The sequence below is a fragment of the Sander lucioperca genome, chromosome 12, assembly GCF_008315115.2.
Source record: "Sander lucioperca isolate FBNREF2018 chromosome 12, SLUC_FBN_1.2, whole genome shotgun sequence".
Taxonomy (NCBI): domain Eukaryota; kingdom Metazoa; phylum Chordata; class Actinopteri; order Perciformes; family Percidae; genus Sander; species Sander lucioperca.
In genome coordinates, this window is record NC_050184.1 from 31,169,311 (window position 1) to 31,195,963 (window position 26,653).

The window sequence follows — 26,653 nt, forward strand, 5'->3', positions numbered from 1 at the left end:
TAAATGCTGAAGGTCTTGGATTCCAAAGCTACACATCACACCAAACAACTGTAACAATAGTCCAAACAATGTGACCTGGCAAGTTTTTGGAACTTGCTGACATTATTCGACCTCATGGATATCTGACTGATGTATGTAGAGCCAGCAGAGGGCAACATTACGTCTAGAAAAACCACATTAACCATGCAATATACCACTTCTTCACATGTTCAGCAAATTGGCCTCCAGTGTACTGTTCAGTGGGGTTCTAAAGGAGGAAAATATATTTTTAAAATACTTTTTTTCTTTTACTGCTTTCTTTTCTCTTTGTATCAGTCTTCAAATAGTATTAGATTGACAGAGACACCAGGAGCCTTTAAAACCTAAAAAAGCTTATAAATTATCATCATCGTTGACATTTACAGGACATTTTTTTAAAGCAGCATATCATATCATCAAGTGAAATGTTTTACCCCATTTTCAGAACGTGCTTTAAAACTTAGAGTTGCCAACATGTCACTTTGTGGTAACAATCCGTTTTCTCCTCAATAATATTTGCACTTTTTTTTATCCATATTAAGTTAATTATTGAAATTAAAATAATAAAATGAAGACAATACAGCCTAACACACTTCTGCTCTGGAAACTCCAACTACATTCTTTGAGTGATTGGAACATTCGGCTGGTTAAGTGTTGCCTTCAAAACTGTTCGAAATACTGCAACTCAGTGGACACATACGAAAGTGTGTGCCTGGGCCTGTATGATATTCAAGTTGTAATATTTAGTGGGATGGGTGTTACTAACTGGAGGTGAAATCCTAATGTTGTGTTGTTGTGCGCATCTCTTTATTCTGCTTAATCCTAACATGTTTGCCTGAGTTAATAGATAACTCTGAGTTTGGAGGAGCACGTGAAGGCAGCAGCAGCGATTAACCGCCCCCACTGCTGCCGAACAGGAGCTGTGAAGAAGCAGCCGGTGCTACAGATTGTGGGCTAAGTTTGTCCGCCCTGGCTTTTTTTCGACGCGGCTTTATTTCATTGATGAACAAGACTGTCGGTTTCGTATAAAATTCACAACAAAGTAGAGGCGTTAGAATCGGTCAAGCACGTTCTTAACACTTTGGATAATTAGAGAAACAAAAAGAACAAGAGGGAAAGTGCGACGGAGAGGACTAAGTTGACACTTCGCTGTCATGTTTGGTACTGTAGCTACTTGTTGAATAGACTGTGTGTAACTTTACATACACAACGCTGGAGCCTGTGTGGGCAACGTGCCGGGGAACAGGTAGGTTATAAAACAATGACTCTTTGGTACACAGACTTATTGAATGTTTGTCTGTTTTTTTTTACTTTGCTCGAAAAACAAGTGGCCTACTGCAATGCAGATACTGTTTAACCTTGCAGGCTCTAACTTAGTTAACGTTACTGTTAACAGCAGCACTGCTCGTGTTAGCTTTGTTGCTGTCAGCTGTCATCGGTGCAGAGTTTGTTAGTAGGCCTAATAGCTAACATTTTTGCATTTACACCACTGAAATAATCAGTAATCTGTTTTCAACTTTAAATACACTAATGTTCACCAACTTGTCTGTGTAGCTTGACCTTTTCCTTTCTTCTGGTTTGTACCTTGCCCTTCGGTCATCATTTAATTTAGCCAGATAATAACTTCCAAAATTCCCTTTCTGGTGTCAGGGTCTTCTGTATCACCATGAGGCTGTGACACAACAAGGACAATGATGGCAGAGCTGGAAATTGACCAATCCAACCTTCCACGTGTCCGAGAAGGTATAAGCACATACTCCCACACAGAGCCAACTCCGACATAGAGCCTTTATTGAGTATGGAAAAGTTGTGTGCAGATTAGAACGTACCATGGTTCATGGTTTGTCCTGGAGAAAAGTTGTTGTTTTCTTTTGCCCTTGTGTGTCTGTGCTTGATTTCTGTAGCATCAATACGCCATCTCAGATAAGACTTAGCTTGCCATATGTTTTGACTATATGCAGCAGACACCGGTTCAGTCATAAACCTGTACACAGATGGATCGCATTGTAAACAGTGCTGGCTGCAGATAAGAGCAAGGGATAAGGGGAAAGCTGTTTGGGATATATATTTTTTTCTGGGGGAAGAAAGTGCTATCACTATCAATAACATAAGTGAAGTACATTTTTTAGTTGAAACATTCTGACTTGCAGTACAAAGAGTGTCTTATGCAGAATATACATTGATTGGGAAAACATTACAATTTAAATTCAATTTCATTTGTAAACCCAAACAAATCGTAATCGCTCATAATATGTTTGATCTCTGGACCGTAGACTACAAAAAAAGTTGCTGTCCAACATAGGAAGGCATTCAGATACTGAGAAACAACAAGTTGGAGTGAGAATTGTAGTGGTGTTTAGTAGAACCAGCTGCAAATCCTACGAAAAATTCATATGCACAGCAAAAGAATTTGTCACGTCATACTTATGCAGGCAGCTTTTATGAACTAAATTAGTTGTATCTGCTTGCATGTAAGTATGAAAACATTCACAGGTAAGGAATGTCAAAGCTGTGGCCTGGGTGCAGACTGTTGACTCAGTCTTTGGCATGTCCACACTAATGAATGGGATAGAAATAGGTCTGCATGTCTTTTATCAAGAGAGATAATTCAGCACTCCGCTCTTGTATCCATACACAAAGGGCACACTGTGCAGCTTTGCATTTTTATGCTTTATCAAGCAGGGGCCAGTGTGCAAACAAAGCCAGTAATGACAGCAAAAAAACTGCTCATTGAGACAATAGCAGCATGTAAATCAGATGTCTGATCAGTGTAATTTTTTCCGGTCATCATCTACTTTCACCAGACAGATTTGTCAAACTGTGCTGTTGTCCCTCTCTGTGGCACTAGGGTCATTTACTTGGCCCCCCATTGTGGTTGTTTATGCTTCAATTTCCCTAAGAGAGAAAAGTAGCGTGTCCCACTTCTTTCACTTTCCACCTCAGACTCAGCTAAGTCAATTTTCTTTGTTTTCACTGCCCCCCTTATCAGTTCCTGTTTTGTCCCTCCTCTGGCTGCTCCTGATATAGCCTGATGTGCAGAGGGAATGCAGCTCCCAGAGGAATTCCCCCACCTCCCCCTGTTCCTAATTTCACTCTCACCCTCACCAACTGACCCAGAGTCCCATTACCCTTCACCTCTTTTTGTTCTCCATGACAACCTGGTCCAGTTCACCTAGTTTATAACACAGCACAAAGAGCTGTGGGATAGACGGATACTTCATGGTGAAATTTTGTGCAAAAAGCAGCAAGCAGGAGAACAGAACACAGCAGTGAGGAGGGGAGAGAGAGAGAGCGAGAGAGAGAGAGGGAGACAGTGCGTGGGTGGTTGGTGGGGGATTTTGGCTGAAAATAGAACCCTTGTCATTTTCTCCTTTTGCCGGTTTCTTTGTTTGGCAGGCACTTGCCACTGCTGCTATCCAAGTGCCTCCAAAGATTAAAGAAAAATATCTCTGTCAGTGTTTAATCGGCTGCTCCTGCAAGCTGGATGCCTGAGATAATCTACATAATTTTTTTTTCAGATCGACTTGCTGTCAGTTAGCTAATGTTGGTGGGAGTTCTACAATAAGACAAAATGCATGCATTCACCTATGATATTTAGTTACATCAGCAAAAAGGTTAAACATAGTCATACATATCATTTTTCTATTTTTGACCACCAGTAATGTAGAATATATGTAAGGGACAAGAGGCATTAAAATAGGAAAAAAACCTTCTCCCACACTGTTGGGGAACATACTGGGCAATGCTGTAGGTGACTGCTAATATTTTGATATCTTATCTGCTGTTTTTTTGCACTCTTTCTTAGAAAATCTTACCCCTTTAGTAGATCTTAGCCTCTGGTGTTCAAATGCCATAGCCAATTTCTGTTGTCTGCTGGATCTTGGATTAACTATCCTCTTAGGAAACTGACACGGCCTAACAGGGTCCTTTCAGTGGCCCTATTAAGAAGCTTACAGTAGGAGGCTTTTTACTATTTTGAAAACACATTCGGCCTGCACTCTAACTAAACATGTCTCCATGTGCACACCCAGTCCGTCAAAACCTGTTTAGCAGTCATAATAACACCGTCTCCTTGCCCCTCCCTAATGTGACTGTAGTTAAAAACAAGTAAACCCGCAATGCAAACATACCCACACACATTTGCGTGCTTACACGCTTTTCCTCTTTCCCTCCTTCATACTTTCGTTCCACTTTCTGACTAGGACTTAAGTGTAAACTCATGTTTTGAATTGGTCCTGTCGGATTACAACCAAGCCTTCGATTTAAACCCTCCTCGTTGACAGACTGGGCGCATAAGGGCAGGTTGGAGATCCATTTAGCGGATAGTCTCTTAATCTCCACGACAGGTGTAAGTGGTAATGCATGTCTGTTGTGGTGTGGGCTAACTCACAGTGTAGACTTATGTGGTCATATATGGTGTAAACAGACCCTTTTGATGGCTTAGTGCTGTCTGGGTGATTTCTATGAACTTTGACTGTTGGGCTTGGCCCCCTGCAGACTAAAACATACCCAGAGATTTATTCTAAGCAAGAACGTTGTGTGTGTGTTTTTTTTCTTTTTTTTTTCTTTTCCATTTTTAGGATTTTGAGGATAGAGTAAATTTTCCCACAAGAATGTCTCAGAAGCCAGCCTTTTCTCCCTATTCTCTATTTACAGAACTGGACAAAGAGGACACATCCTCAGTTTGACTTGTTATATCAACTCAGAAGCAGTTCTATAAATGTTGAAATTGAACATTGTATTGTCAGAGCAGGCTCCACTAGTTCAGTTACAGTGCAGCAATAATGGAAACAAAGAGGACTCTGAATAATATGAATTAAACAGTGACAAGGTAGACCAATAGGGAATATGTGTCAGGAGAAAGGAAAAACAACCAAAGTTTTGCTTTGAGAGTACAAACTTAGCAAGACAGTGAGCACAGAAGGAGTCTTAAAGTCTGGGATGGGTTGAATGCTTGATGTTTTCGTGTGTTTTCAATTAGCCACACAGATGGTCACAGCTGTACCAAAGACTGTAGGCCCGATGTCACTCTTACAATGAATCTTGAGGCCTTCCATTTATTCTCGTCATCTATGGCACCATCCAGCGAATCTTAGACAGTAAGTAAACTTCCAGGGTCTCTGCTTGTCTTCTGATCAAAAATGTCCTTGTTTTAGATTTGTACTTCTTCTCACAAAGGGATAAAAAAAAGCACAAAGTGAGAATAAATGTTTTAGCTTTGACATCTCCCTTATGGAGTGCTTACAGTGACAGCCAGGTTTATATGCACAGTATTCTAGATACTGGATCACATCTCAACGGTTACAGGAGTATACAATATATATTCAAGTTTTCTATAGCTGGGTTCAGAGCTAAAACAGGTTATTATAAACAATGTAAGGCATTTATGTGTGTTGATTTAGCTCATAATCTGAATACTTGAGTATCCTAAGCATTAAGCACATGGATGTAAACGTAGCCGTTGTCTCCACAGAAGTGGCCCAGCCTGCTCTTATAGGCTCAGTGGAGGGATTAGTCGTAGGACAGTTGTTTTTAATTGGCCCTGCCTCTGGCTGAGGCTGGAGGCTTTTCCCTCTGCAGTGAGCAAAATCTTTTATTAAACACTGTCTTCTGTTCTCCTGGCATTTGAAAGCACCATTGTAAGAGTAGACGGCCATTCTAGGTTCCCTTGTGAGATAGCGAAGCGGTTTTGTCTCGTCACAGTGAGCTGTGTGTCTGCAAAGATGGAGGAAGTGGAGAAAACAGCTGGGCAACAGTGCTGCTGCCTGTCTGTGTTGACTTTCTCCTGATTAACTTTTGAGCATGTTTGACAGACTTTAAACACCCTTGGGCTTCGGCACATCGCAGCTATCGTGGCTCATTAAGGACTACTGTAAACACTTGGCATGGCTATAGATGAGAATAACAGTCTTCAGATGCTAAAGCTATAAAAAAAACAATGTACAGGCCAAGGAGTAGTGCAAAACTGGGTATTCACCACCGTATATGTCTCTCTTGCCAATTATCCCGTTGTTTGACTTCACACGTTTGGTAACATTTTCTTTGCATAATTGTTGTGTCTATATTAAAGTCCCCATGAAGTTCTTTGTCAGCTTTCTGACAAAACAAGGCAAGGCTAGAGAACGTTAATGACATGAAACCGATATGTTTTATTACCATATCCAGCAGCAGGTGGCCAGACTATGGGATCATGGGATAGGGGAGGCTCAGCTTGCCACAGAGTGGCTTGATATGGAGAACCAGACAGAGTTGGTGTACAGAGAGCTCTGAGCTAAAGCCTTGGGATTTCCAACAACCTAACAGATTTCACTCAACATACTTTTGTACCATCTGCACTGGCTTTCCAGTATATATGGTTGCAGGTGGTAGTTCCTAAAATCTTCATTTGGTAGTCATAGTGAGGACATGAGTAAACAAAAAAAGCATGTATCTTCCTCCGTAAGATCTTTACAACCACAATTTTAAAGATGACGTATTTCGTACTTTATATTCGTACTATATCTAGTACATGCATTGCATACACACAAGATACTGTGAAATCAAGCATGTCAGATTGGACCTATTCCTCTGTCGCTACTAAACCCACTAACTTTGAGAGGACAGCAATAATTGTGGCCACTTGGGTGTTGCTCTGGAACACTGGCACCCTGTTATGATGGGGATATTATTGGAGCCTTTTATATGTTCAACAGGGAATTCATGCCAGAGTGGTGGATGGTTGTTTTTTCCTAAAGTTTCTCAAGGGACACTCCTCCGCCTTTTTGTCTTTTGAATTAACAATCAACGTGACACACAGCACTCGTATCCTATTGTTTCCCTTTAGACAAAGTGCTGCACCAAAAGCTCCACAACATTGTCTTCTTTTCAAGCCATCCAAATGCTTTTCTGTTGTTTTAGCTCTCAAGCTGAGAGACACTTTTGTAACCTTTTGTATGACACTGAATTGTTGTTGTCCTCTGTTGTTTCAGTGTGCGAGTGTTTTGCTGTGCTGGAGGATGGAGTGTTGGCACACAACCTGCAGGAACAGGAGAGTAAGTCCAATGTCAAGCTACCATGTGGCAGCAGTACAGCTGCACACTACACTAAGATGCATGGGGCTAGTCTGTCTCAGTGAATCACCACTTTCTGTGTTGTGGGGCTTCATCTTTAGTTATCCTGTTATGGAATTTAGCTAATGATTATCCTTGGCAGCTATTAATACAAATGACAGATTGACAATAAAACATACTTGAGTAAAATGCTGTATTATTCTCATGGCTTACCAAGGCAGACTGAAAAAACCTCAGGTAGTTACATTGAACTTCTTTTTGGCTGGCTTTTTGTCTGTCTACTGTGCAATGTTGCACAGTAGACACAGTGACATGTAATTTGGTGTCTGTTTGTAGGACTTCTCAAAGTACACTACGGGTCTGGCATGCCACAAACAATGTTTCAAATTAACAACACAGCAGTCATGAATACTCCAGAAGTAATATAGTAATTATTTATTACTACGATCTTGATAAGACATGGTCCTTCATTGCCAAACATTTGAGACCCTCTGCCTTTTTCTCTGCCTTTCCCTCATAGTCGAGCAATACTATACCACCAACATCCAGAAGAACCAGCTAGTGCAGAATGACATCCGTGTAGCGAAAAGGCTGCAGGATGAAGAGGAAGAGGAGCAGGCCCAGCAGAGCACCCTCCTCAGACAGGCCTCCAGACAACTGTAGGTGACCCCTGCTCCTCAAAGCGTACTGCAACACAGCTCACACTGCTGCACTAAGATTCAGATAGCAGTGTCCTGCATGTATTCTGACTAGGGCTGCACGATATGAGGAAAATATGCAATAACGTTGGGGAATATCGCAGTAACGGTATTACTTGAGAAAAATAAACCGATACGAAAGGGTACTCCGTTCTACCTTTCTGTTACTTTCAGCATTCTGCTGAAATACAACAAATTGCGTGTTGAATTTAAAACAAATGAAAGTAAATCATTTCCAACATTCTTTTGTTAAACAAATTGAACAGTGAATTGAATATAGAAAGGCACCACTGAAATAACTGACAGTCACGTTTTAATTCATTCTAATAATCTTTTATTTTAACTAACACAAAAAAAGTGTCCTTCGGGATATGTTGCAGCCTTTCCTGGTGTGTTTATTGCGTCAGTTGATATTGCGAAGAGGATTTAAAAAAAAAAAAAAAAAAAAGATATATTGTGCAGCCCAAATTCTGACCCTACTGTGTGTAGATTTACTATGCAGATTTATATTCTTATTGACATTGATGTGTTGGTAGTTTTATCACATGTCACAAAAGTAAAAAGTCCTTTTCTTCACTGACTGCTCTGTAGAGAGGAGGAAGACTTTGAGTATGCCCGTGTAATTCAGGAGGAGATCCAGCGTTGTGCCGAGGAGTCCCGGAGGAGGGAGCAGGAAGATGAGGTGAGCACAAACTGTTTTAAACTGATTTAATTCTGTCTGAATCTAGTTTTACATTTCTCCAATGAATGCATTAAAGATCTAGCAATATTTTTTTGAAGAATATTTCACTGGCAGCTATGTGGACATTCAGTCTGTGGTGGTGGTTAACAACTATACTTTTACATCGAGACAGGAGTTAGTATTCACGGCCTTGTTCACAGCCAGTGAATACATGCACCAGTTTTCAGATTTATACAGACATTTTCAACTTGACATGCTCAGACCAGTGTTACCCAGTATAAAGAGTGCGAAGATCAGTTCTGACGTAACCTGAATCTGCACCTACTTGTCAATTATCCACCTACTACCCACCTCCAATTTGAAAAGTCTTTTACATTCGAAGATCTGCACCCATCAGTGTCTGCATAAAACTCATTATCTCTGTCAGTGGGCTGCTAGGCTGCTACACACTACTGCTGCTACTACTACAACTCTTTACTTTAGCTTTCTAAATTAATAGACCCCATACTTGGCACACTGACAGTAGTTCAGTCCATGATATGATTGATGGAAAACTAATCTTTATTTTGGCCACAGAAACATAGAGAATATTGTGGAAGATAGGGACATGGCCCTTGGATGACTGCTATATAGAAAGGTTGGAAATCAGTGTTCCTTTACCAGTCCCTCATTATTTAATTTTTAAATTAAAACATCTGTGGTGTTGAGATTAGCTTGAAACCAAAAGATGGATCAGTTAATAAGAAGACACAAATGTCACAGCGAAGTTTGTAAAGCGAAATATTTTGAGGGATTTGCTCCTGAAAGAGGAACAAATCCTTTCCTGTGGGTGTCTAGTTGCTGTCAGCAACCAGAGCAGAGCGAGACACTGTACTGTATGGACAAGTTCAACTTGGCACAATACAATGATAAAACAGAAACAAAAAAGCAAAGTGTAGAATAATGTTCTTACTATTTGCAGATAAATAGAATAAGAATGTAAAAGGTTTCCATAAGAGACCAAGGGCCCTATTTTAACGATCTAAGCGCACGGCGTGAAACGCATGGCGCAGGTGCGTTTATGGTGTGTCCAAATCCACTTTTGCTAGTTTGACTGCGGAAAAAAGGGTCCGTGCGACGGGCGCATGGTTGAAAAGGGTTGTACTTAGTGTCTTCAATAATTCATAGGTGTGTTTTGGGCGTAACATGCAATAAACCAATCAGTGTCATCTCCCATTCCCTTTTAAAAGACAGGCGCGTTTGTACCTTGGCACATTGCTATTATGATGGAGGATTTGCACTGTAATATTTGTAATCTGTTTGTGTGTGTGTAACAAGCATAGTGTTCGCGCGCTGTGCACGAGCCTAGGGGCATTTTACTAATTTGCTGTTAAAATAACAATGAACTGCTGCGCTATTGACTTTAGACCAGGTTTTTGTTGGTCAATGGCACGATCATTTCCCGCTGCCTCAAGATAGCAATACGCCAAGAATGCACCTGAACACACCTCCCTGTAGGACCAGCACACCCATGGGCGCAAAGATGGGCGCAGGTGCATTTGCTATTTAAACAATGTGGGCGCTGGATGAGAAATTGACAACTGCGTCATTCTTAAACTAGCAAAGACACTTGCGTCGGGCTTTGCGCTGCGCCGGGTGCAAGATAGGGCCCCAAGTGTGTTTTGGTATATGCTTATTGCACAGAGTCGTGTGCTGTCATAGACGGTTGGTAAAAGTTCTCCCGGCGAGACACATCTGCATTCCCCAAACAAAGGAAACTTAAGCCATAACTATGGAGTAGTTAAAGGTCATGAGACCCGAGCAAAGTACATTGAATAATAATAACAAGTGAAACAGGAGCAGAACGTACCGCTTCGCATGAGAGCAAAAGACGAGACACAGCACAGTGGCCGCGACCCTGGCGTGTGTTGTGTGAAGATAACACTCCCTGTGCTGGAGAAAAGAGGGTAGATACTGTAGAGGTCTGACAGTCTAGAGACACGTGGACTGGCTCTGGATTTTTGTCTGTTGCTAGGGAAACTTAGTCTCTGCGTGCTTTGTGATCCCACAGATCTGTGTATTGTAACTCCGATGCTTGACTGATTAAACAAATGTATTTGACTTTATCTTATCGTCTTATATAGGCTCTTGCTTAGGATCAATGTAATACCAATTTAACGAATGAACGGGAATATATAGGTCGTTTATTGGAGTCAGACACATTGTCCCAAAAGAGGGGACAATGTGTGAACAAAAGTAAGACCTGAAGTTTTACTCCACTACCAAATGATTCTCGCTCCCCCACTGTTGGCCGGAAAGTTGGTTGTTGAAAGTTGGTAGGAAAATTTCAAGTTAATTAATTTCAGTTACAATTAATTTCCGAGGAGAGTTTCTGTTGAAAACTTCCCAAACCACTTTCTAGTTTGAGCCACAATACTGTAGACTGTGTCAATGGAAGGTAGGTTAATGATTCTTTGTATCTCAAACTACAGAACTGTGTGCAGACAGAACTGGGCATAATCTAGACTCTGAACAACCCTGCCAGTTTACACAAACGTAAAATAGTACTAGCATTATCCATAAACTTCAGCACAGGGACTCATAGACGTATATGGCACCCGGGACATACTTGTATATCATTTAATTATCTCCCTGTTACAAGCAGGTCAGGGAGCATCATATGGTTCACTTTCCTCTTTCTCTAGGACTAAGTGAATCCATAATGAATGGCGGTTGCAGCAAAGTGCTGCTCGGGGCCTCTGTATCCACTGTGCCATAAGAGGGCTGTAAGTCAGCTCTTACACAGAGACACAGCCTGTCAGCTACCCATCTGGATGATGAATCAAGCTATTTCTCTGGTGGTTGATTCCAGACATGGACCATCGACCTCTTAATACAGAATACACTTGTGTGCACACCGATCCTCACTGGATGTGCACATTCAACAAGTAAAATCTTAACTGTGCAGTTTGAGGAAGAGGCAGGTTAAGTCAAAATATTACTTAAGTGCATTGTTTAATATGTGAGGGACTCAGCTTTATTTGATTAGCCTGTCCATTAAATGGTTTAACATTGTTTCTGGGTCTCCAACATGTTTTCAGGGTTCCGACAAGGTTTTTTTTTTTCTTTTTTCGAAGAGCTGCAAACGTGGCTGTAGACTCTTAGTCTTGTTTCACTTGTAGACATCATGTTACATTTTTTACCATCTGATTTTGGACACAAATATAACATTAATATCTAGATAATGCTGTGATGGTTGACATTTGTTTTTCATTCTTTCCTGGTCCTATATACAGCACTAGATCTCTCAAAAATGTTGTGAACAAAAAAAACAATTCATCTTGCAACCCAAACACGAAGGGGCAACCAGATGGCTCCCATCAATCACCTCTCCCTGTTCACACAGAAGCCCAATCCCTCAAAAAATGTTGTCTTTATGTCTGCACTTTTTACAGCACACGTGCATTTCTGAACATTGGTTGCTTTACAGAAACTGATTCCCCAACAATATAAATTAAGAGTTGAGCTGTGTAAGTAGAAAAGCATTGTGGGGAAAAAAAAGCCAACTCTGCCACGAAACTCCCCAGCAGGTCCAGTGGAGTGGTCTGCGTCACAAGGCCGCTCCCAGCATAATATTTTCCTTTTACCCTGCAGTTTCCTTTTTAGAGAAGGCTGCCTTGGACAGGCTTATAGAAGGTCCTTGTTTGGAGGATGTGAGGTCAGAGAGACTGTGGGGTTCATTCATCATTATTAAAGGATTTGGGTTTGAACTCTGTTGGAACTAACATGAGGTGTCTATACTCAAGAGTTAAATGGACTTTTACCTACTGGGTTAAAAGTCATGTAAGGTAATGCAGCAAATAGTATGAGAATATACTATTCCTGTGTGGATGTAATCATTCTTTGTGTTTATGTTAGGATCAAATGGTGAACTATTAACACTCCTGTTTGCTTACCTTCCTTAATGACTGACTGATCAGAGGTGTTTATTAAATATTTGCCTCCCTGTAGATTGTGCCTTTAATTAAGGAACAGAAGGCGCCAGGCTGTGCAGTTTTAAATGCCAGATCCCTGTGGCACTTTGCGCCTAACCTGCCATGGCAAGCTGCTAATTGTCTGCTGATGCTGGCAAAGTGGCTGACACACACGCCCTGATTGCAAAGCCAAAAGGAGCTGCGTTAGCTTTTAGTTATGATTTATGTTGCAAATGCAGCCTACAGAGAGAGATTTCATAAAATTCACTGGTAGAATCTGCTGATTTGTAGGAAACATTATTAGTTCTGGCCTTTCCAAGGAAAGCAACATAGAGACATGGTGGGGGTTCGCCTTCAGAGAGCAGTCCAGCATAGCAGCGCTTGTAAGAGCAGGCCAGTGACAAGGTGTTACTTCAAGTGAAACAGTCCTGTTGATCTGCTTCTGTCGGAGTTTTTCTGGTCCAAAGTTCCGGCTCAAGGAGATTAAAAGTTTTATTTGTCTCTCATGTAGTCTCCTAGTTTCCATTGAGTCAGACACAGCCCTGTCCTAAACAATTAGTTTGGCCACCTAGAATTAATATGTCAGATCACGTCACAGTGGCACTATGTCACGCAACATGGCTCTGCATTTGGTGTATGGATTAGATTCTCTTCTTTGATGTAAAATCAGTCAACTCTGAACAGGGTCTGAGAGCTTGGTCCATGTTTTATTCATGTTGTCATTTGAATGCTTATAATATATAGATCAAATAAAGGGACCTGAGTACATTTAAGGCAAAAAGTGTCGTGAGGGCAAATAGATGAAGCATTAGTACCTACACTCTAAGAGCAGTTGTTTGTACATTGGGAAAAGAAGATGACATGAAAGCAAAACCGCCTGGTGGCGGATAAAATCTCGGACATTAATCAAAAGTTTCCTAAATATTTCAATTAGGGGGAAAACGGTTGAAAACCTTACTTTCTTTTGTCACTGTCTGTGTTATGCTGCCATCTTCTGGTTGAAACAGAACAGTACATAAATGATGATTTAGAGAAAACCGTCGCAGTCATACCAATTCACGGTTGCACACCAGTATTATAACCTGACTGCTCTCAGTGAGTTGAGCTTGTTTTGATATATTATGTAATGCTTTTATCCAGATAAATTCATTATTAGTTTTGCTGTGATAAGTAAATCAGTTCTGTGGATTGTTTTAAAATAAGGGAAATGGGCCAAATGAAAGATTGTGTGACTTGTTTTTGGCAAATGGTTTTGGTTAGGATCAAGGGGTTGTAACAGGGACAATGAAAGTGTCTTGTATCTAGTTTGAAAATCTTATCAAAGTCTAAAAAGTTCTAACCATGTTTCTATATTTATTTGCATATTTGACAGAACAGCTCCATTTCTTTGTAGTCTTCATTTAGCCTAAATTCCTAATGGGTTACTCATAATGGTTTACAAAGAAGCAATCAGTATGTCTGTGTCTCCGCAGGAAATAGCTAAACGAATGCAGGAAGAGGAGGAGCAGAGAATCATGAGGAGGAGCCATAGTGAAGGTACAGTTTACGTTTTGCTGTTTTGGTTAGTGTTTTGTTGACTGTATTCTTATGGTACAACTAGGGTTGGTAATTTTTGAAACGATTCCAAGTAGGAATCGGTTCTCGATGCCCAACCCTAGTGACAACATTAGTCAGCAATCCTAACATACTGACAAATCATTTTAAAGAAAATGGTGATGTTTCAATGTTTAGGAATTTGTCATTTTTTTTAATCTAAAATGTTATAAATGTATTTGCTGAACAAATAATTATTTGTTACACTTAAATAGGACAAAGTCCAGGCCTTGCTTGGCTTCTCCCTAACCATGCTTTGCTTCACTGCTACTGCTTATTATTGTTATATTTAAGTCATTCTCCACATACATGCATGAACAAAACCTATCCTACATAGCTGTCGCACTATATTATTATCTCTTTAATGTGTTGTGTTCTGCATCAGTTACATGCATGTAAGATGTTGTCTTTAATGTAGTCTTTAATGCATGATTGTATATCTGTATTGGAAAGCCTCAGTTTGTGTCTAAAACATTTATATAAATTATGTAACAAATACTCTTACTTAAAGTACATGCTGCTATTTTTAATATGATATGTTGCCTCATAATTAACTGCACTCCTCTAATATTACCCACTAACAGCCTCACCCATCCTCCCTGCTTTTGTGTTTGCATGTTTGGCATTACTAAAGGCAGCGCCAGCGATCCTGCACTGCCATCCCCACACCAGCACACATTCAGCAGCAGCCTTCACCAACGAGAGGAGCAGTACCCTTCTACCACCACCAGGTGGCAATGGCCTACTTCTCACAACCATTCAGACTTAACAAGGCCTCAGGCTGACTCCCCCAGGGGGGTAGCAGCTCAGAGAAACACAAGTGCATGGTCAAATCAAGGACACACAGATTCCATAAAGGAAATCAGGAGTGAATTGGGAGAGCGTTTGAGTGAGGATTCAGAGGACTCGGACACAGTTTTCTCTGAACAACTCTCTGTCAGGTCCCAGAGACTGAATGAAAGACTTAAAATAGCACCCCCTCGACGCCAGGCATCTTTACATCAGCCGCAAGTAAGAAACTACAGAAGTGTTAGCTCTCGCAGCAGCTTTACAGAGGAGGAGAGAGGCGAGTGGAATGAGGACTTTTATGAAAATAGTGACCTAGAGAGGAGTAAGCCTAGGAATTGGGATCAGGAAAGGAACCATGGAGAGGAGTACCAGGGTTTGCACAGGAGCAGAGATCAGGATAGAGACCATAGGTTAGTTGAAGTAAGAGAAAGGCGATGTAGTCGCAGTGAATCTGTCAGGCTACCTGACAGGAATAAACACAGCAACAGAGACTTGGCGAGGACCTGGAGCTATAAGGACAACCCCGACAAGCATGTCCATTTTCAGGACAACACCAGGAGCTCTAACAGGCAGCAGGGGGAAACCACACGAGTCTGGGAGATGCTGGGCCAGGTCCTCAGAGAGAGGGGCGTGCCTGTGAGGTTTGGCGTCAACGGGGCGCCACTACAAATAAGGCCTCAAAGCAGAGACAGCCAGGTGCTTCATGGGAGTGAGGTCTCCTGCAGCGACTCCCAACCACATCAGAGAGTCTTCCAGAGAGCTGCCACCACCAGGCACAGTTTCCATGGAGATATCAGGGAGAGGAGGAGACTGTCATACCAAGAGAACAGTAGGAGAGATCACAGAGAAGATGGAAACGGACACCGTCATAATGTGGAGCGTGATGGCAAGGTTTATGAGATTAATAGAGACTTTCATCTTGCTAACGGAGATAGGGGAGGCAGTAGAAGGTGGAGAGGGCACAGGTACTTTAACGATGACGAGAGGGAGAGGAATGCAAATGATTGCAGGGTCAAGAGAACAACAAGCGAACGCAGGCATTGGCACAAGACCATAGAAGAAAGATTAAGCTCAGAGGAGGAGCAGGAGGCGGAGAGGAGAGTAGAGCAGCCCCATCGAAAAGCCCCACAGCATAGCCAAAGACTCAGCAGCAGAAGCAGCAGGGCTTCATCCAGGGATAGGTCAAGGCACCTGGCAGCAGGTAACACCCAGAACTGCAGCCAACTCCAATCTGCAGAGGGAAAGCTTCCAAAGCTTTGCTTTGCCCTTCCTCTCTGTTTACATCTGCTCCTCTCACCTTCCCTCAATCATCGTCTAATCTGGACAAATTTCAGTTTTACTGGTGTCTTTAGCAAGCTTCTTGCTAAAGTGGAACATTTTCCTTTTTCGTATCTATAATTAGTAGTCCTGAACTAATGTGTGCTTTTCATTTTTATCTTCCTTCTTGATGTAGTGAGGGAATAAGTACTATGGAGTTTCTCTCAAAATCTAGCAACATTCCCTCACATGTTGCTTCCTCTTATCTCTTGGTGTGATTCAAATGTCATCGGTCCTTGGGTCTTTCAGCCTCTGTGTCACTACACTTTTCTGATTCATCACTGATTTCCATGTTGTTTTTTACAACTTGTATTCTGGTTGTCATAATAGTCGCTTCAGTTCCTTTTGGATTTGACATTGTCATACTTCACCCTTAGGAGCGTCGCTGCAACCACAGCCAGGCGAGACAAGCCTGGACCTGGGGGAGCTGCGGCAGGTCCTGCAGGATGAAGAACTGGCTCACAAGCTGCAGGAGGAAGAGGAAAAGCTGTTGAGGAGGGTAGGGGATCCAAGAGTTTATCATGAAACGCCATGATTTAGAAGTCAAGGAGAAAGGCCAGAAGATCAGTTTCTCTTTTCAATAAAAAATAAATTCTGGCTTTTACGGTCTTGTTTTCGCAGAACTCTCAGCCCTCGCCATGCAGTTCTTACCCAGAGGGAGACTTCAGAGTAGCACAAGTGGCGCAGGATGAGGTACGACGAATTGACAAGTCATCAGTACCCCATGTATCTCATGTTTAATATCCATCTGTGAAATGATCCATTGTTGTTTTTGCGCTAGGAAATTGCACGCTTTATGCAGAAGCAGGAAATTAAGTCAAAGCGAAGATCTCGTGAGCTAGAAGGGCCGGCATCGTGGCGCGAGCACAGAGCGATGATCAGTCATCATGACCGACGGGCTGCACGAGACCAACCGGTAAATGTGTTGGAGTTCTTTAAAACACAGTTTCAGTCATCTAAAGATGGTGGCTTTCATCTTTCACTTTAATAACAAGGTGATAAAATGAGTTTCACTCCTTTTGTCCACTGCCTTAGGTCCAACGAGAGAGGCTCGACTCAGAGGGTCTTCCTTCCCCCACTGAGGAGTGCTCCCCAGAGAACCAGCCACCCAGCCCCTTCTCCACTACACCGTAATTGTCTTTAGATGAAATATGCATGAAACTGATCAATGTCTGTATTGTGACCATATGCCTTTCATCTAGTTTATATGCTGACTTACAACTGCTGCCTTTACAGACAAGCCCAGCAGATCAGAAACATTGCGGAGGAGCTGGACCCGACCTTCCAGGCCAGAAGGGAAAGCACAGAGAGCCTCCGAGTGGGACAAGCAGGTACAGATGGCACCTAAAATGAAACCGTTAAAACAATGGGTGGACATCCTATTTCCTTCAATTTAGAGCTGCTGGGACAAGGGTATTTCCCCATTGTGGGATCAATAAATTCCATCTTATCTTATCTTATCTTATCTTATCTTATAGGTCCAACCTGTGAGACACTTCCCATGCCACATTCTGGCTTACATGACTTACTCGAGGAGCCTACTTTCATCCCACCCACAAAACGGCAAAAGGACAAATCGGGACGCACTAAACTCAAAGAGAAGAAGGAAAATTGCAAGCAACAATAATTTTCCACACATTGTGCTGTTGGAGTGCATCACATCTATATATTTTATAACACTAAATATAAGTTCAGCTACAGAGCTCTTATTAGTTTAAGATTACAAGAATATAGTTCTCTCTACCAGCCACCCCTACTAGCACTTTAGACCAGTGGAACACAGAGAGAATTGAGAGAAGTGATATTTCTTGATTAAGTGAATAATGACAACACTTTGGACTCATGCCTTTTTATAATTTTCAAAGGGAAAAATTAGGTTTATTGAAGTTTTGTTTGAAATCTTCATTGTTAATGAGTGTTTAATTTAAACAGTATACCTTTTTATTATATTTGTAACTTTTTGTTTGTTTTTATTTAGTTGATGTGTCAAGAGTCCATCCATTATCTATAATCGCTTCATGTTATTTCATTTGACATTTTGGATGCTCTCTGGTGGTGCAGTGGTTGGCACTGATGCTCCACAGCAGTAAAACCAAAGCTGTCTAGTGGGACAATCAAAAATGTCAAACGACAAAACAAAAAGTTACTTTGATTACCCTTAAACCTGACGTGGTTTTCGGATAAGCTACTTTAAGACATCCACTTTCGGGGTGCCTGTCAACTTAGTTTCAAAGCAGTTTGGCAGGGCTCCAGCAATGTTTACAATGGTACAATGACAATCACATTAACTTGTTCCCATTTGTAAAAACATATTACAACAGTCATCAAAGTATGTTCAATTGTTTGAGTGTAATATCCAGATATTAATAAACCTCTGGGAACAGTATATGTAACAAACTAATCTAAGATAAAAGATCCACTTACAGTACTAGCTTTTTGGAGGTTTCAGCTGCATCTCACGGTCATTTTAGGTCTCCCCCCCCCATATACAACCACTGGTTATGACTAAATTCCCATACATACAGTGGCACTCATAAGTTTATGAACCCATGCTAAAGTTGACTAAAAAGAGGAATAAAATTGATCTTAATGCCTTAATTAAAATAGCCCCACATCATCACATACCCTTCACCATACCTAGAGATTGGCATGGTTTTATTTCAGTTAGCCTAATAGCTGGTTTGATTTGCATTCAGAGATGATTTTATGGAAAGTACCCCATGCCAATCTCTAGGTATGGTGAAGGGGATGTGATGATGTGGGGCTATTTTAATTCCAAAGGCCAAGGGAACATTATCAGGATGCATAGTATCCTGGATCCATGAAATAACTGGCCTTTTAAAAATAAAAATCTGCCTGCCTCTATGAGAATTTAACATAGGGGTGTCTATACTTATGCCCCCTGTATTTTAAGGAAGAACGTATATTTATTTACAATACATTATTCATTCACAAAGAAAATTGGTGTCCTTAAAGGTTGGATTCTTCCTCATTTTTTTTTTTTTAATTCCTCTTTTTAGTCAACTTTAGCATGGGTTCATAAACTTATGAGTGCCACTGTAGGTAACATGACGACATCTGAGCCATCTGATGCAGTTGAAAAAGCTTCAATAAACTTGTAAGTGGACCTTTTTCAAACTTAAATTACCTGATACATATCCAACTGATGTTTGTGTATTTTTTGCCAGGTAGGCTTTTATCAGTCAGTAACATTATTCATTTTACAGAATACTAAAAAGATTGTATTTTTTACGCACATATAACCATATAACTTTGTTTTTTTTTTTCTTCTTTTTTTTATGTTCATATTACTCCCACATTTAAAACCTCCTTTTGTTGTTGCATTTTGTTTTTTACAGATGAAATATGCCACTGCTGGTGGACCACTATGAATGCAATTGTTCTGTATGAAAGTACAACAAATAAAATACAAATCCCATTTTTATTGACTTTTAAAAAGAAGTTATAAGTACAACATAACAGAATGCACACTGTAAACCATGGACAGTTCCAAAGACTGATATAAAAACATCTTGTAAAATATATATATTATAGATATTATGAGGCAGAATGATAAATTCACAAACCAAACAAGTGCATAACATTGGTCATACCAGTTGACAAGTAAAGTGCTATAGTCCTTACTACTTCTCACTGTATGACAGACTGTACTGTGGTAACTCCTCTCAAGGCAAAACCCATGAACTTTGTGGCCTTTCAACAGACATCACAATGTGTGAGTTGTGACTCACAGATAGTCCCTGATACGTTACTAAAAGTGTGGGCTAACAAATGTTCCATTTCAGTAGAAAGATATACGCCTGCTACAGTTCAGAAAAGAATTGAGTTGTGAAAAAAAGTTCCACTTGGTCTGATCTAGCTATGGCTCTAGCTGCCTACTCTATTGTGCTAGAAAATAACCAAAAGCAAAAAGGAGTACAAGACTGACTGGGGGGTTTCCACATAACCCTTGAGCCTCATTTTTGATATTGTGTTTGCCTTGTATATTTGCCAAGTTTGTATCCTATTTGTTCAGAGGATTTCCCACATGACACACTTTAAAAGAAATCTCAGAGATCTATGTGCAGCACATGACTAATCACATTATCTGACATTTAATCCTAAATATTGTACTTGCTATAACTCTTGCTCAACAGGCATGTCTCAGCTTGCTCATCAATAAAAACTCAACCTTTCTCATTAAAATAGCACCAAGGTGCTTTAGATATGCAGACTGTGTAATGTACTGTAGATTCCTTGGTGTTTTAATTTTAAATATATGATTACCTATTCACAAAAAGGGAACTCCCTTTGCTGGACTTTTTGACACCAATGAAGCAATTGTTGGAAAGTCCATATAGTTCCTGGTAATGTTAAGTAGAGTCGAAGAGGCTGTATACACCATGCGGTCTTCAAAGTGATACTATATACTGTTGTAAACAAAGTTATCTTCTGTGTTCTATAGAAACATAACAACAAAGTACACAAAAATAGCAAACTGTCCCCATGATAAATCATAAATGTTTCACAACATAAAATCATGATTGACACAGCAACATAACCAGAGTTAGAAATGTACAAATTCAGCAGAAATCTAGGAGGCATTTGTGGGCTCAGCCTCAGGCGTGACTCAGACTTCTCTGCTGTCAGACCTTTCACACCCAGCTGAACGCCCACCTGCACTGTACATTCACACAACGCAACACTCCGCAGCTTTCCCGCTTAGACATGCAAATATAAAAGGAGTGAAACTCATACACTACAATATTATTATTATACACAGGCCATTGGCACAAGTCCACTTGTTTGAAAGTAGTTAAAAGTCTAAAGGCTTAGGTATTTAATGTAAGGTATGCTTTTTTCCATCTGGTGCCAAACTCAATCCAATAATTCAAAACCTTTCACAGCTATCTTCTTTTAGGCTTAACTGAAAGGGGAAAAAACAGCCTCAATGTCTGATATAATTAACATGATGAATGGACTGTTGTAATCCACTTAGTGTTTTCCCTCTCAGAATTCCCCTTCCTTCCCTGTGTGTATTTACTGTATCATCGCTATAATTACATTGGTGTAATTGTACAGCAAAGTGATACCTCTAACCTGACCTATAAAGATTTTCACAGTATCTTTGGTTATTCTGATAAAAGGAAAATGGGGTGGATAAAAGACAGCTGGGTGAATACAGTGCTTTGTTTCTTTCATTTAAAGCCAAACAAATTGGCACAACAAAAACATCTCCAGTATCACAAAGTGGGACGGAGGTCTTATTCAGGATATCCTGTTTCCTCTCACCAAACTCAACACAAACAACGGGTTCTTCAGTGGGGCAGTCATGTCCAGTTTCCCTTCTCTTCAAGCAATGAGCTGGCCCGAGGAGTCCTTGGAGTTGAGCGACTCTGAGCTGCTGCCCTGCTCTTGCTGGGCCTCGTGGAAACTACACTCAATGGCTATTAATGTCCTAGGATCATCTGAAGGAGAAAAAAAGGGCAAAGAAAATACCTTTTCACTGTATTTGACATTGGCTTGATAAACATTATGTATAATCGACATTCATTTGTGCAATATGGTCGGGATAATCTCTTGATAATATATCACAAAGTACGGTAGTAGTTACCTGTAGGGGTTCCGATTATCGGGGTCTTTGTGATTGGCTTTTTGCCTTTTTCCTTTCTTTTCTGGAAGATTTTCTTGGCTACAAGGCTGATGATGATGATGCTAAAGGCCATCAGAACCGCACTTGTGATCACAGATAAGACCAATGGCCATGCCTGCTCTGTGGGATCTGACACAACAGCAGCAAGAAATCATTGCTGGCTTTAAACAAAAACAAAAATTAAAGCAAAAGTACACTAGAGGAATAGAATCGCATCCTACCAGGTCGCTTTGGAACGGTCACTTGGGCTATTGAAATATTAACACACTTGATGTCCGTAAGTCCATTTCCCATGGCCACAATCTTTTGATCTGGATTGGGACACCTTTTAGAAAAAGAAAGTTTTTCATCAAATCTCTTCAGTACAACAACACAATGGCTACAATGGCAGATGGTGTTTTTAGAGCAGGGTAATATCTCACTTGGTACTCCAGGGTTTACACATCTGGTGACTTTGGTCATTGAAGGTTCCCTCTGGACATGGTCTGCAAGAACCTGTGCACACAATCATTCGGTTGACTTGCCACTCAACTTAAACTGTAAATCTAATGTGTATGTGCTAAAGTCATGAGCTTATTTTTTACTTACGTTTCTCTGGTTCATAACCTTTGTCACACTTTTTGACACAGAAAGAACAGCGGTCATTACCACAGATGAGTCCTTCTCTACAGCCACACTTTGTGTCAGTTGTGGCAGTGCACATTTTCACATAGACTTGAGCACCTAAACATACAAACAGATGGCAAGAGTTGTAAAACTTGTAATTTAAAAGAAAAAAGTCAGCTTGTGGGACATACGAAGACATGTCTTATGCAGTTTTAGCATCTGCTGACATACCTACACACTGTGTACACCTGGTACAGCTGTACTGTTTTGGGTTCACCGTAAATGTCCCAGCCTCACAAGGAGTACAGAGATCTTTCGGGCTTGGGCCACATTCTTTGACCAGGCGGTGTCCTACAAACAAGGTTCAAGGATCAAGGTTAATTTATTTGCCATTTTACAACACAGAGTTACCCAATGAAATGTAAGTTGTAGTTGATTCAAGCTACACACACTTATATACATATAAGTATATATATATATATATATATATATATATATATATATATATATATATATATATAATATATATACAAATATACATGAAAACACAAATGTTTAAATTAGAATATATTTAAATAGAATACATACAGTAACATATTAAAAGTTGTAATACAGCTAAGGAAAGCTTTGAAAAAAAGTTACTGTTTGGGAACTGTAATGATGAATTAAGTATATATCACATCTCCAAATTATTTGTTTTAACAGTTGCACAATCCACGCCTTTTCTCTGTGTTGTGGTATTAGCTGAAAAACCACTGAAACTATATTGGTTACGAGCAACCACCACTCAAAGGCTGGAATTTTTTTTTTTTTTTAACATCCTGACAAAAGGAGATACAACTCAGTAGGCTTTTTGCTTTTATTAGATATTACATGGGATAACTTGAACTCCTTAGGTCTGGAAAAGGATAATGTTAACATATTTGCGTAACAACTGAGTTTATGTGGAAAGTGAACAGAGAGGGAATTTCTCCTCCCCTCCATGGATATCTAAAGTGTTTCATTAAAAAACAGTGCTGGTTTAATTTTGGTATTTTTAAAGCCCACTATAATAGTATCAACATTAGGATATGAATGATATAACAGTATATTGACTTGTAGAGCCCTTGTCAAAAATGCTCTCCTGAACTTACAGCACATGTCATCAATTCAAAATCATAGAGAATCGTGATGCTCATTATCTCCGTTATTACTTACCAGCAAAACAGGCTTCACAGCAAACATTATCTCCTTTTGGTGTCCATTTCATGCAGCCTGTGTCAGTCTGTCCAACACTGCAAAAACAGCCCTGAATGAGCAACGCGAGAACCAATGCCCTTAAGATTGCAGCCATACTGTTGTCAGCTCTCCAGCCTTGGGGCTAAGGATGACAGCCACCTCAGGTAAAATGTGAGCTAATCCAATCCAAGAAATATCCCAGGGACCTAATTTCTTTAAGGCACTTAATTTTTTTGTTTTTCTAAATCTGTAGCTTTAATCTAAACTACAATAACTTTCTTGTTAACTTAAAGCCACTCAGCAGTGATGTTATGAATGGCATCATAGGAAGAAATGTGTCTGTGCTGTGGTCTCTGTGCTCTCCAACACATAAGTCACCCACAGCCAGCTCATCATGCTAGTCATACTCAAGGGGCGTGTCCTAAATTGTTAGTGGCTAAATGACTCATGAATGAAATGTTGTCTTCTATAAACTTTTATGATTAAAATGACTTTTTTTACTACTATGAAACTATTTTTTCAACATACTATACTATGACTTTTTCATGCCTTTTTTTCAACATACTATACTATGACTTTATTACAACTTTTTTCGACATACTGTACTATGACTTTTTTGACATACTATACTATGAGTTTTTTATGACTTTTTTCAACATACAGAATATAGTATGACATTTTCATGACTTTTTTGACAAACTATTCTGTGACTTTTTTTGGACATCCTATACTATGACTTTTTTCATCATATTGTACTATGACTTTTGTAATATACTATACTGTTGTGGAATTTCCATCATATGTACTCATGCTGTGTAAGTTGAGACAATGGTACCCAGGTGTCATTCAGGTCCGTGTCCAACATAACCGCATAACCTTTCCAGGCAGAGGAATACGTGAACTTTGTGCCTCCATAGGTGATGGGAGAATTAACAGCTGTATAAGATAGTGCTGCTCACCCTGCCAAGGCCATGGAGGAAGTAAACACATTTTGTTCGTGCTGAGATTTTTGAGCTCTTTGTTTACTTTGAAGGTTCACCTTAAGTTCACGCCTCCAGCATAAGGCATGGACTAATACAATTCAAGGTATTTCACAGAGTACACAATGACAGGCTAGCTAAAATATACCCATCTGTTCACCCTATTTGTCCTAGATGCGGAAACTCTGTGTCATTGGGTCACATGTTCTGGTCATGCCCCTCCCTAGTTGATTTCTGGTCCTCCATATTTGACTGCCTATCAGCTTTATGCAACACATCACTCAAACCCAATCCACTCACTGCTATATTTGGAGTCACACCCTCGGAAATACATACCACAAGAACACAAAGGAGAGCAGTAGCGTTCTGTAGTCTCATAACACGTAGAGTAATCTTAATGAATTGGAAATCTAATAAATGCCCACCCTTCAGGAGATGGATCCAGGAGGTGCTATCTTTACTTCAGCTAGAAAAGATTAGACATACACTGAAAGGTTCTTGTGACACATTCAATAGAGTGTGGACTCCCCTCATCGAATATGTGAAGGAGTTGAATCTCTAACAGCTCTCTTTAGTCAACTGTCTGACTAGCCCATTGATAGGCTGCTGTAGAATTGGAACTTTTTTTTTTTGTTTCTTTTTGCACTCTTGGTCCCATGGGAGGGTGTATGGGGAGGGAGAAGGGGAGTGCACCAATGTGGGACTATGTCCCGAGTTTGTTTGTATATGTATGTATGCTCATTTCTGTATATTGAAAACACCTAAAATAAAGTTATATAAAAAAAAGTTCACGCATGAGTTTAAATTGACAGGAAGACAGGAATTTGAGAGAGTTGGGACGACACGACACGATAACACATCAATGGTTTAACTGTACTGCCTGCCAAAGTTCTTTCCTCACTTGAGTGTCCTGTGTAATTCATCAAAGTCTCCCGAACCTTCTTCACGTATGTGAAATGAGTTGTGCTGCTCCTGAGTTTTTCCATAACACTATACTATGGCTATTTTATGATTTTTTCGACATACTATAATGACTTTTTTCATCATATTGTACATTGACATTATCTTATACCATGCCTTTTGCGAGATAGGTAGATACTATGATACTAGATAGATAGATAGATAGATAGATACTATGACTTTTTTGACTTTTTCGAAATATTATTATTATTATTATATCCTGATTAAGCCTAATCCTCACCCCAACCCTAGCTTCTAAAGAATTGAATAAGTCACGTCTGTTATTTAGCATAAAGGTAGAAGCTTTAGAAGACCTATTGTTTAATCAACTTTGAGAGCCATCCCCTGTTGGGCCAGACAAAGAATGAGTATTCCTGTAGTTTGGAAACAATTGACACTGACTTGGTAAGATCCTGTGGCAGGGTGTGGCCACAAGACACATGGATTAGGGACACTTTTGCTTTTGAAGACATCTGACCAATATGGAGGGATTTAATTTGAGGTGTCAGTGTTTTATTGTCATGTCACAAGACTGGTCTGATGTAATTCCTGAAGAGGAGGCATGTCATTCAGTCCGCTGTCAGCTGCAGTGCAACATTTGTTTTTGTCTTGTCATTTTCATCATGCTGTTTATTAAACCTTTTGCTTAAATCTTCATTTGGCCAAAAGCCTCTTCTTCTTCAGAGATTTCAGTAACACGTAATTTCTCTACACATACTATACTATGACTTTTATCACTTTTTTCGACATAACTATGACTTTTATCACTTTATTCAACATACTATACTATGACTTTTTTTCGACATACTATACTATGACTTTTATCACTTTTTTCGACATATTGTGACTTTTTTTTTACATACTATACTATGACTTTTTATCACTTTTTTCGACATACTATAATGTGACATATTTTTTTCACTTTTTTAGACATACTATACTATGACTCACAGGGCTCTAGAGTGCGACCAGCGTCCAAAATGTGTAAGGGTGCTACTAAGATTTTTCCTAGGTCGCACCGGTGCACCTAACGTCCTCGCATCCGCTGCCTCTCCACGAACGAAGCGATGTCGTTTATATCGATATGGTTTAATGCATAGACAGTATATAAGAATAAGGTTTATAATGTTGCGTTAC

The 26,653-nt window shown here is 40.1% G+C and overlaps 2 protein-coding genes across 6 annotated transcripts; one reads left to right on the top strand and one right to left on the bottom strand.

Annotated features, from left to right (window-relative positions):
* The first annotated feature begins 874 nt into the window (after positions 1–874).
* On the top strand, positions 875–18,248 carry ccdc187 (coiled-coil domain containing 187). 5 transcript variants are annotated; one of them, XM_031290271.2, is made up of 13 exons: positions 879–1,264; positions 1,669–1,761; positions 6,987–7,049; positions 7,588–7,726; positions 8,357–8,447; positions 13,873–13,936; positions 14,628–15,983; positions 16,477–16,598; positions 16,721–16,792; positions 16,881–17,015; positions 17,135–17,229; positions 17,336–17,430; positions 17,578–18,248. In XM_031290271.2, exons 2-13 carry the CDS (start codon positions 1,710–1,712, stop codon positions 17,724–17,726), a joined length of 2,433 nt encoding a protein of 810 aa, XP_031146131.1. In that variant the 5' UTR covers positions 879–1,264; positions 1,669–1,709; the 3' UTR covers positions 17,727–18,248. The 5 variants fall into 5 exon arrangements, with proteins under 5 accessions (XP_031146134.1, XP_031146131.1, XP_031146135.1 ...); XM_031290272.2 differs by lacking the exon at positions 879–1,264 and adding an exon at positions 5,000–5,117; XM_031290273.2 differs by lacking the exons at positions 879–1,264; positions 1,669–1,761 and adding exons at positions 3,774–4,366; positions 5,000–5,117.
* Positions 18,249–19,390: 1,142 nt separating this feature from the next.
* On the bottom strand, positions 19,391–23,958 carry tnfrsf9a (tumor necrosis factor receptor superfamily, member 9a). The gene is made up of 7 exons (XM_031290276.2): positions 23,556–23,958; positions 22,590–22,709; positions 22,341–22,475; positions 22,175–22,247; positions 21,974–22,077; positions 21,714–21,881; positions 19,391–21,567 (listed from the first exon to the last, which is right to left on the bottom strand). The coding sequence occupies exons 1-7, from the start codon at positions 23,689–23,691 to the stop codon at positions 21,452–21,454; spliced, it is 852 nt and encodes a 283-aa protein (XP_031146136.1). The 5' UTR covers positions 23,692–23,958; the 3' UTR covers positions 19,391–21,451.
* Positions 23,959–26,653: the final 2,695 nt, after the last annotated feature.